Source organism: Neltuma alba, unplaced genomic scaffold (genome assembly GCF_004799145.2).
Source record: "Neltuma alba isolate B1F8T4 unplaced genomic scaffold, ASM479914v2 tig00011218_pilon, whole genome shotgun sequence".
Lineage (NCBI taxonomy): Eukaryota > Viridiplantae > Streptophyta > Magnoliopsida > Fabales > Fabaceae > Neltuma > Neltuma alba.
The window spans coordinates 48,675-60,199 of record NW_021635941.1 but is presented as its reverse complement, the minus strand read 5'-3'; the positions used below and the strand labels follow the sequence as shown (position 1 = coordinate 60,199).

At 31.6% G+C, this 11,525-nt stretch overlaps 1 protein-coding gene across 1 annotated transcript; it reads right to left on the bottom strand.

Annotated features, from left to right (window-relative positions):
- Positions 1 to 8,554: 8,554 nt before the first annotated feature.
- On the bottom strand, positions 8,555 to 9,875 carry LOC114762530 (probable O-methyltransferase 3). Its single transcript, XM_028952022.1, has 2 exons — positions 9,091 to 9,875; positions 8,555 to 9,002 (listed from the first exon to the last, which is right to left on the bottom strand). The coding sequence occupies exons 1-2, from the start codon at positions 9,862 to 9,864 to the stop codon at positions 8,694 to 8,696; spliced, it is 1,083 nt and encodes a 360-aa protein (XP_028807855.1). The 5' UTR covers positions 9,865 to 9,875; the 3' UTR covers positions 8,555 to 8,693.
- Positions 9,876 to 11,525: the final 1,650 nt, after the last annotated feature.

Below are 11,525 nucleotides of genomic sequence, written 5' to 3'. Positions count from 1 at the left end.
TAAATCTTACTGCTACAATTTAACTTTGAATTAGCTTGACCTTATTATACAGTTACTACTCCTTTTTCTTTACCCTCTATACTTTCCTTTGTTGGTATATGTTCAGTAAAAAATTTAAACATTGTGAAACTAGGGGTTATAAATTTCTTCATGTGGTCTATTCGCTTTTTTTTTTTTCCTATGAGCTTGAAAATAAATAAATAACACAGAAGCCTCTGGAAATAAATTCAAGCTAATAAACTCAGTGCTGGTTAAGAATTACACCCCTTGAGGTTAGACTTGCACATGTTTGTGTTAAGGGACAAGATTCAGTGTGTGAACTTACCTCAAAATGATTGATTGTACATTCTTATTTCTTATTTTGACATTCATGAAGCTAGACAGCAATATGTTCATTTACTCTACCAAATTTGATACTAGTCTTGCCTCTTTCTCCATCATCTTCATTGGTCTCATTGTTTTTTTAAAAGTAGTTTTTTTATTTCTGTCATGCCCTCTCATCTTATTGTGGGCATATGATTTGATAAGTCAATTTTATTTTCTTCTTCTATTTCAACATCCTTTTGCGCAATTTTCTTTTATAATGGAGCTTTCCTAATGTTTTACACATGGCATCCCACATTTTTGCGGGAAGTGGTATTAAGCCTTTACTTGATCTAGTGAATCCTCAGCACAAGTGACCTTGTTGAGCATATATACTTTATATACCATATATTAGTATCTAACATGTTTTCCCGTACATTATTTAGAATTTGAGTAAAAAGTTATAGTGTTATGGCTTGCGAATAGCATAGCTTGCTATACATTTTATCATATATATTGGTGCTCGTAGCTTAATTGTTGATTTGGCTTGCAGTCATGGATTTAGCATCAAAGATCGTGTTTATCCCGTTATTCTACCTGTGGAAAATAAGAAAGTTACCGAAATTGTTTAGTAACTCATATTTAGCTTAATTTGTTTGTTCAGTTTGATGACGATATATTCTTCTGGATTTGCGTCTGGCTGTACGCATCAATTTTGTGATGAGAACCGCAGCTTTTTAGTAAAAGAAAAGGGCTGCGCATGCATGCTTTATCAGTCCGTGTCCTGAAGATGCGTATGCAAAATAATACGAGTGACATAATAACGCGTACTATACAATTAGGCAGTTTCAGTAATCAGAAGGTCCACTTTTCTGCTTGCAAAGCAGCCACAGTCACAAGAGAGATCGGCTTTCCAATTTCATCATCGTTCTGCTACTCTGTAGTCTGTACTGAACTCACAGAAAATAAATAAATAAGCAAGGAGAATAGGGGAGAAAGCAAGCAGATCCAGATACACCCTACCAAAAAAAAAAAAATCGAAAAGAACGAGAGATGTTAATGTCAAGATGCATCATGACCACTATTTATATAAGAAGGTGTTATGTCTCAATCAGCGATTAGGAAATTAATGCTGATTAATTTTTTATTTAGTCAGCTTTCTCGTACCATAATTCTCTCATAAAAATAAATGCCTGGTTTATTCTCTTATTAGATTATGTTTTTATTTTTCTGATAAACTAACGCGACCATCAAGAATGCATTCCGATGCTAATTCCAATATCAACCATACGCGCCCCGTTAATCACGGACTAAACATCCTTATCCAGCTAGCTGCTTTGACTTGCCCATACAATAGTTCGATATTGATCCGATATGCATGGAGCAAGTCAAGCATGCGTTTTTACTTTTTTTCCCAATCTCCAAACATACATATAATCACCAGCTATATATATATATATATATATATATAAACTGGTGAGGTCCACATGGTGAATTACATAGGTGCTTTAGTTATTTTCGGTCAAAGTCTCAAAGATAGAACAGAGGGGGCATGCGTGTGGATGTCCAAATGTTGACAAATCTCGAGCTCATGAGATGAATTGATGAAATGGAATTTTTCATTTGGATGAGTTTGAGGATGTTCAATATGAAAGAAGCGATGTTGATGTTTTTGAAGGTAAGGTTGACAGTCTATTTAAAACAATTTTCTTCGTCTTTCTTAGCATCATTTCATATTTGTATTACAAGTTGCACTAATCAACCTAAGAACAAATGAAGAAAAAGACCGGACAAATTGAATGGGATGTAGATCCACAAAGTGGGTAATCAAATTTTGATTGATGAGTGAGGACGGTCTCGGCTATTCATTTATCCAAATTTAATGTATAAATATACTAAATATGTGCTTTTGGGAAAATAAAAAAAATTGCAGGACAATTCTGGAAAAACTACAAGCTCAAACTAGCATTTGGAGCAAGAAAGTTGACCCAAACTTGCGGGGAGATTGGGATTTTGAGGTGAGTAACCAAGCTTGATTTTTGACATTCTTCAAAGTTACAATATTGATCCAAGTTTCTATCTTTAAAGTTTTACAACTTAATTGAACGGCTGTGGTTGCTTTCTTTCAAATCTTATATAATATGCCGAGTGACTTGCAAGATCTGAAGTTTTCAAATTATTCATGAAATGTTTCACTTGGGCAGTGTTTTTAAAATATATGTTTGGCGTTCCTCATTGGTTTTCGTGATCTTTTCCTCTAATTTGTGTAAGATTTTTAACTTGCTAAACATTAACACATTTTATTATGTGCTTACATCTCTCCTCTTCAGTAGTTTCTGGCATGTGCGAATAGTCTAATTTCACAAGAAGTTAGATTCTAAATGTCTCTTTGCATCTTATTGTATATATGTGTATGTATTTTGTGATATATTTGTCTAAATCATGTATGACCTTTCTATTTTAAATTGAGCAAATGTGGTTGTTAGTTATTTGATGCATGTTCATATGAAGTTTTTATTTATAGGAACATGTTCTTATCTTGCAATCTCTGCATTTGGTAAGTTCTTATCCTCCTAGAACATGTTCTAACCCCTAATATGCTTTATATTTACATATATTTTGTTTTCCTTTTTTTTCAAGCTTTTTTCTTGCATGGTACACCAGCCTCTTATTATTAAGACTTTCTAGGGAATTCCTCATTTTTTTCACACTTGTATTTTGCAAATGTGGAGCCACGTAATCATATTAAAAAATTATACATATATTTTTAAATGTTGTAAATATGATTAAAAATATGTAATAACGAGAGTTATAAAATTTGTTATTCATTATGAGATTTATTGGAATTTATGTACAAATCATGGTACAGCACTAGAGCTAAAATGATTTTTTTTAGATAAAACAACATCAGGTAGCGTTTATTTGGAATAAGTGCTACCTAACGTTAATATTTTTTTTAAAAAAACTAGAACATCAGGTAGCACTCATACCTCATAAATGCTACCAAAGGATGGCAAGTATGAGCTACAAAAAAGTACCGCTCATCTTTTTGAAGCGCTACTTAATGATTAGGTATTACTAACATACGTATTGTTTGATATGCTAATTAAACATTTTAAGCTCTACCGCGTATCGCTGGGCGGACATAAGTGAACATTTGATTGAGTTTAGGATCATGGCCTGCATATTCCTAGAAAACCATCACAGGCAATGTGTTGAAAGGCGTGGGATCATCATTTTGGAACTAGGAAGACAGTGAATAAAATGGCTTCATCAGATTTGGATTTAGCACAAGAAGCATCAAGAGCGTCACACTGAAGAAGCTTAGAGGTATTGGTTAGGGCATAACCCTCTTATGTGGCCCAAATTCATTATCTCTTGAATTCATTATAATATTTTGTCTTTTAACAAATTTTTTATTAATACTAACAGGATTAGCTCTAATAAAAAAGCTAGTTGTTCATAACGTGATGAATCAAAGGATTGAATTTTTATTAAAAGAGCTGCTCACATTTAGTATCTTAAATAAGAGGATATCTACGCATAGAATTTTTTTTACTAATAACAACAACAACAACAACTTATTTGTTAAAAGTACTAATCCAGAAGATGCAAAACATTTTACTTCTACTTTCCTTTTTTTTTTAAAAAAAAAAAGAAAATAATTTTTTCCACCTAAATGTTATGTCTCACGTCACGTGTTAGCAGCCTTTTTGAAAAACAAGGTAATGCCGAAGAATACTTCAATAGAAAATTGGGTGGATTTTTTAGAATATAAACCTCCATCATTGTGCTAAGTCCGTTTCATCATTATCTTGCAAAAAGATATGGTCAGAGTTGTCATGCAGCAACTCCATCGCCCGAGGATCTTGTCTGTGTCCGTGTAATGAGTTTTTGTGTAACTGTGTATATTTTTTGTGTTAAGAAACTTAAAAGTTTTATTGAATGATTACAAAACCGATGATCCTACTAAATATTGAGTTTTTAAGGGATAATAAAAGTATAAAGTTGAATTAGCAAAAATGAAGATAGATGTTGAAATGAATGCATATTCATACTTAAAAAGATAAGATTCATATGAAAATGATAAATCAAATACTCCTCCGGTCCTAAATATAAGACCCTTATGTATGCTAGTATAAGGGTCTTACATTTAGGATCGGAAGAGTAATACTAAGTATATCTTTTGAAACAGATAGAAAACAAATAATAAAAATGTTCAATGAAGTTATTCAACAAGAGAGTTTTTTTTTTCTGACTACTTTTTTTATAATACAAATTATATTAAAAAAACTCATTAGTAATAAAACACAATAGTACAGCGCAATGTAATTAATCTTATTTACTAGGATATATACGGTTTGTTATTGTTGTATATATGTCTCTTAAAAATTATATTATTCATATATATATTTTTCAATCTTAAAATTCTTGGCATCCGAATCCTAATTACGCTGCTCAGTGTTACATCTTGATTGTATTATCATAATCTCGTGGGTGGAAAGTGGGTGGCTTGGGAAGGAAAATAAACAGAGATCAATAGGATCAGAGATATTGGAGTTTTCTTTTAATTTAATTTGTATTATAAAAAAGTAGTCGGAAAAAAAAAAGAAAGGAACACAAAACAAAATAAAATAACAGCAAGAAATTGGGTCCTCAACTCCTCATGAATTTTATGCTACCTCCTGTTTTAATATGACAGTTGATTTGACTTTTATTTTAATTCTAAATATAAGATTCTAATTTATTTTATTACTCATATTTATTCATTTTTTTCTAAGCTAGTAATTTTAATAATAGTAGTTCTAGCTAATACACTTAATTAACAAGGATATTTTAAAAAAATAATATTTATTTATTATAAATAACTAATTTTTTTAATTTATTCAACTTAGTTAACTAGATCTTATATTAAAAAGATGAAGTAGTATTATATTTGCTATTGCCACCCAACCAAGACGGGGACTGAAGAAAAAATTATCTACATAGCCCGCTATCACGACCACATTAACAATTTAACCTTAATTTTCTTTCTCTCTCTCTTGATTTTTTTTGGAGACATGTTGTTTTCATGATAAAATAAAAAGGGAAAATTAATTTGGAGGTCCTTATAGTTTCACTTAGTTTTGAATTAGGTCATTGAGCTTTTTTTTCTTTTTATTGAGTCCTTGAACTTTTTAATATTATATTTATTAGTTCTTCTGTTAAATAAAACAAACGCCGTTAGAAATCTACAATTAACACTTAAAACATTCTTCTCCTTTTCTCTCTTTTGGCCATGACCGAGACCATGCTCTCTCATCCATCTTTTGCTCAATCCTCGACACATTTCTCTTCTTCATCATTTTCCTCACTTCACTATTTCTTTCCACCTCTTCCCACCTCTCCATAACACCTTCCCCAAGGCACCATAAGAATAAAGTACTGTATATAAAAGAATGAAGCCTTTTGTCTTTGCTCGTTCATGGACTATTCCTTGTGAGTGGGTAACGTGCTGTAGGTGACTTTTTTTTTTTTTACCAGGTTGTATTGTAGATGATTGTGTTCATTTGATTTTTTGCCTTTTTCATTGCAGACGGATGCATGTTTAATGTGATTGTTTCAATTTCAACTTTTGCTTTGAATGGAAAGCTATTGTGCGTTGAATTTGATGCTCTGGGTTTAATAGAATATATTGTTAGTTTGAAAAAAACTTAGCAAATATCTATTTGCTAAACCCAGCTCTTACAAAAGCTTCTCAATGTTTCATGCAATGGAATACCCCACCTAGCGGGGTCTTTAGAATTCTGGAAGAGGATAGTGCAGGAGTAGCAATCCCTAGAGGAACTGTCAATTAATTTATCTCTTTTTTTTTGTTAGTGAGTTTCTCACTCCTTTGTTCACCCGGAAAAAAAAAAGCTTCCCAACCCATATTGCTCCGTCGCCATGACCAAAACCAGAGATGCTGGAGATTCAGTCTTTTGATATCACCACGATACGACATTCAATTATTTGTTTTCCTTCTATGCTTTGTAGTTTACCAATATATTTACATTTATGAAAAGTAATTTATTGATAGAATTTTATTTGTTTTAGGTGATGAAATTCTTGACGACAATGGAAGAAAGGGGAGTCCACCAACAAGCAGTATCGCCCATAGATGCTAACACTGTGACTTTGGCAGTTCAACTTCTTGGATAACATTGTCCCCGCCGATGACGCCGATGGCAAGGAATGGTGAGGTAGGGAGAATGATGGGAAAGGAAAGGATGCTGATAGGAGCATGGTTTGGGAAAGCAAAAGAGAAGAATATTTCAGGCTTTAACTGCATAACGGCATTTATTTTATTTAACAGAAGGACTGATAAATATAACATTAAAAAGTTAAAAGACCTAATAAAAAGGTAAAAAAAAGCTCAAGGACCTAATTCAAAACTAACTGAAACTATAAGGATCTTCAAGTTAATTTTTCCAAATAAAAATTAAAATTCAGTACACGTTTAATCAGATGGTGGATAATAAGGTTATCTGAAATTTTATGGTCTCATATTTTTTAAATTATCCACAATCCCAAATAAATTGTACATAATATTTTTGTTGTCATTTTGTGTGTAACCACTTGCAAGGAGATTAATTAGAAGGGGAAAAAATTCAGTTTCTTACCTCATCATGTTTTTTTTAGGTGAAGGGTACCTCATCACGTTTTTTAGTAGGTAGTAGATAGATACAACTTAATTAATTTATAACTCATTTTGTGAAACTTACAGCTTAATTTCGTATCATAAATGCATATTATTTTTAAATAATTTATTCCTCATCTCGTAAAATTTATAATTCAATTATTTAATATTTATGAATAATCTTTTAAGATTTATAATTGTGTTACATTATTTAGTTTTTGTCCAAAGTTATACTACTTCCGGTTTTAATTATAAAACTTCTTTTATAAATTATAAATAAGATCTTATAATTAGAATAAAAAATAGTATTATTTATTGACAAAAACATTTTTGCGCATCATTCTTTTGAGAGAAATTCTTTCTCCTCCACCTCCTCCCTTTTCCACCCTGACAGTGTAGGTCCTTGAAACCTGTGTGCAAGTTTCCAAATTCGGACAAATTATCATTATCATTATTATTATTTTCTTATAGTGATCTATGATCTATCTATGATTTTTTATCAAAATAAAATCTCCTTCACATTCTCAAATTCCACCCATTTGTCCAAGTCACTCCAAAATTGCTTCTCTCCATGAAGATTATCCCTAATCATGGCTTCTAATCTAAATATCTGATGATTCATTCAGTGGGGAAAAAAAAAAACTGGTAATGTCACATATCTATGTCATGTGACTTGTGCGGCAGATATTGCTCTAATGTGCATCATCAGATTGGAGTATTCAAATTATCTTTTAATTCACAAATTATGATGATGGAAGATTTGTGGCCAAAAAAATGATAGAAGTTAGGAGGTTATTTTTTTTCAAACAGTATTTTTCAAAACTGTGATAGAAATTTCGATTCAAATAACCATAAATTAGAAATTTTAATTATAAATAAGATTTTTAAATTTTACATATAGCTTTAATTTTACAACTAAAATTCTTATTTACAATTGTTTGAATTATATTTACAATTCATTTTCACAATTCTTTAAAAACATGGTTGTTACTAATCCAACTTGTTGAAAGCTTAAAATGTTATTCAGATCGAACATTTTCTTAATAATAACAGTAATTATAATACAATTACTTCAATCCTCCCTTCGCCGCGGATCGCCTTCCCAAATTTATGTAAAGATGTTGTTTCTCTTCCCCACGTTGAATTGGATTATGCATCATTGAACAGTGGCCATGGTAACATTATTGTATGAACTTATTAGTTACTCCTTTAACACAATCTTCTCAAAATATACACTTCTACGTATTATTAAATTATACGTCAATTTATAATTTAAGCATGTTAGTTTGAAAAAATTAAAATTCATAAATATAAGATATAAAATATATTCAAATTTTATATTTAGAATTAGAATTAACTCATATTTAAGACTGGAGGAATAATTGATTTACAAAACACTTATTATGCATTTAGCATTATGATTTAAAAAACCTTAATGACTATACTATGAAGGCTCCAAGTTGTTGTATCTATTCAATAGACTTGTTAAAATTTCACAGATTCATTATCCACGATTAACTAGGAGTACCCAAGTTATCTATTCAATTAACTTTGTAAATGTTTTATAATTAAGTAATACTAATCACAATAAAATTTCTCAACTCCACCACAATATTATTACTGTTGCAACATAACATGCTAGATAACAAACATGAGTACTAAATTAACACAAATATCAATACCGAAGAGCTAACTTTAATTTCTCTTCTACATCATATATATATATGATTCATCAGGGAAAAGCCTGAATGAGAGATCTTAGTCCTAAAACTGGAGTAATTTTATAGTCACTAAAACCAGCAGAGAAGATCAACTTGGCCCACTCTTTCTCATTCCTCTCTTTTCCAGTCACCAAAACCATCATCAGCATATCAAAGAACAGTTGTGTTTCAACCGATTCATCATCAATATCTCCCTTAGCATTCTCCATCATCATGTCTATTATAATCACCTTCCCTCCCTTCCCTTTGCTTCTAATTGCCTCCTTGCTCTTCTTCAGTATCTTCACACATTCCTCGTCGTTCCAATCATGTAGAATCCACTGTTTGCCATTAAAAAAGAAACTATTATCAGACACACGAGTTTCAAATAACAATTAACCGGTTAATTCATTCTTAGAAATAACAAACCTTCAATAGTATGCCATCAGAAGGAGGAATGGCCTCGAACATGTCTCCTCCCACAAACTTGAGATTCCCACTATCTTGGAGGCCATCAACAACGTGTGGGAGATCGAACACAGTACATTGTATTTCTGGAAATGCTTTAGCAATAGCCTTAGCCACTGTCCCAGTACCACCCCCGACATCAACTAATGACTCTAATCCCTTAAACACACCCTTACACTTCTCGATGACCACACTGGTCACCAGTCTGGCATCACTAGCCATAGCCTCACTGAAAAAATGATTAAGCTTTGGTTCAACCCCAGCATACTCCCAAAGCGTCTTTCCATGTGCCGTATCAAACGGTGTCGGATCGTCGTTCTGGAACCAATTGGCCACCTCATACCAGGGCTTGGTTAGGATGGGATCCAACATGGCAAGCAAGAAAGGGGTGACGCTTAAGGGATTGTCCTTCAAAAGAAGGATCGATGCATCCGTAAGGACATAGCCTTCTTCTGCTTCATCAGGAAGTTTCTGGAGACAGAAGAAGCCAGAATGGGTGAGGATTCGCATTAAGCGATAGATATTGCGAGTTTTGGAAGGATGGATTTGAAGGGAAGAGATGAGAAGAGAAAGAGGCATGGGTTTGCCATGCTTGTGAATGGTATCTGGAATATTCAAATCTATTGCAGATTTGAGGGACATTGAGTTTATGAAGCTGAAGATGTGGTTCCATATGTGGGTTTGAGCATGAAGGAGCCTTGATGCTGAATATTGGTCTTGGTTTTGGGATTCCATGGATTTCTGTTTCGCTGAGGGATGCTAAGCTAGATTGAACTGGATTTTGATGGTGATGGCATGCATTGAAACTACCATTATATATATAAATATATGTGCGCGCGCGCGCGCGATGAAGGGGACATTCATCAAGTCAGTGAAATCATTGCGAAGATCATATAAAGTATAGGGATAATTAATTTGTAAGTCCTTATAGTTTCAACCAATTTTGAATCAGGTCCCTATAATTTTTTTTCTTTTTATCAGATCCTTATACTTTCACCTGTTTTTAATTAGGTCCTTGTATTTTTTTTTATCAAGTCCTTATAAGATCACCTTATTTTTAAGTAAGTCCTTAAATTTTTTATTCTTTATTTTATAAATTCTAATAGTACTATTTTATAAACATAAAATAGTATATATTATGTAATATTAGTTTATAAACAATAATATTCTAAAAATAATGAATTATTATAATAATTTTATTTTTTTAGCAAAAAAAATTAATTGTTTTAAAAAATTTCCTTAATTAATTAATTATATTACCTATCTTTTATTATATAATTATTAATATTTTATATTTCAGTACTAATTTATTTAATTAAGTTCATATTTAATTAATAAATAAAAATTAAAACTAGATGGACCTAATTAAAATTTTAGTGAAATTATAAGGACTTATTAAAAAGAAAAATAAATGCGAGGACCTAATTAAAAATAGATGAAAGTATAAGGACCTGATAAAAAGAAAAAAAACTATAAGGACCTAATTCAAAATTGGTTAAAACTATAAGGACTTGCAGATTAATTAACCCTAAAATATAAGACACTTGGCTAAAGTTCAGTGGAAAGAGATATTGATGTTAGCAAAATATCAATTTTCATGAGCGACGCATGAAAAATGTAGTGGCAATATATAAAAAGTCATCTTAGATGTATATTCTCAAACTCTTGGTTTGAATTATTATTTGTGATATTTTCTACATTTATTGGAGTAACATGAAATTACGATTTTATTTCCGTTATTAAGGGATATAACGCTATGTTTGGCTTGATGGAAGGAAGGGAAGGAAAGGGATTTTAATCAAGAGAAAGGGAGGGAAGGAAAGGGGAGAGTAGCTACAAAAGGGAGGGTAGGGAGGGAGAAGGGAGGGAAGGGATTTTAATGATCTCTTGTTTGAATGGATTGGAGGGGAAGGAAGGGAGGAATTTTAATGATACCTTATTTTGTTCTAATAAAAAATTAACTATTTTAACCTTATAAAATTTAAATAAAATTTCTGACTTTTTTATTTTATCAAGATATAACTATATATATGTGCAATTCATCAATTTTGATTTGCATGACACAGTCACACACATATAGGATATCAAGATAAAAAATCGTGAGTGATGAATTTCAATTAGAGAAGAGACCTTGAATGTGAAAGAAAATATCGATGACCTCTTGGAATTAGAAGAGAAAAAAGGTTTAACAATGCTAACTAATTTTGTAAACAACTATCTCGACGGCCTCTTGCTAGATATTCAAAAGGACTCTCTTGTGTAGAAATGTGGTTAACAAATCGAAAGGGTATATGAAGAATTAAAGTATTTTAGTTAGACTAATTTTGAAACTTAAAATTTTATCTCTCATCTCCTCTCCAGAAAACCACACTTTTAGAGGGGAGGCCAGAAGGGAA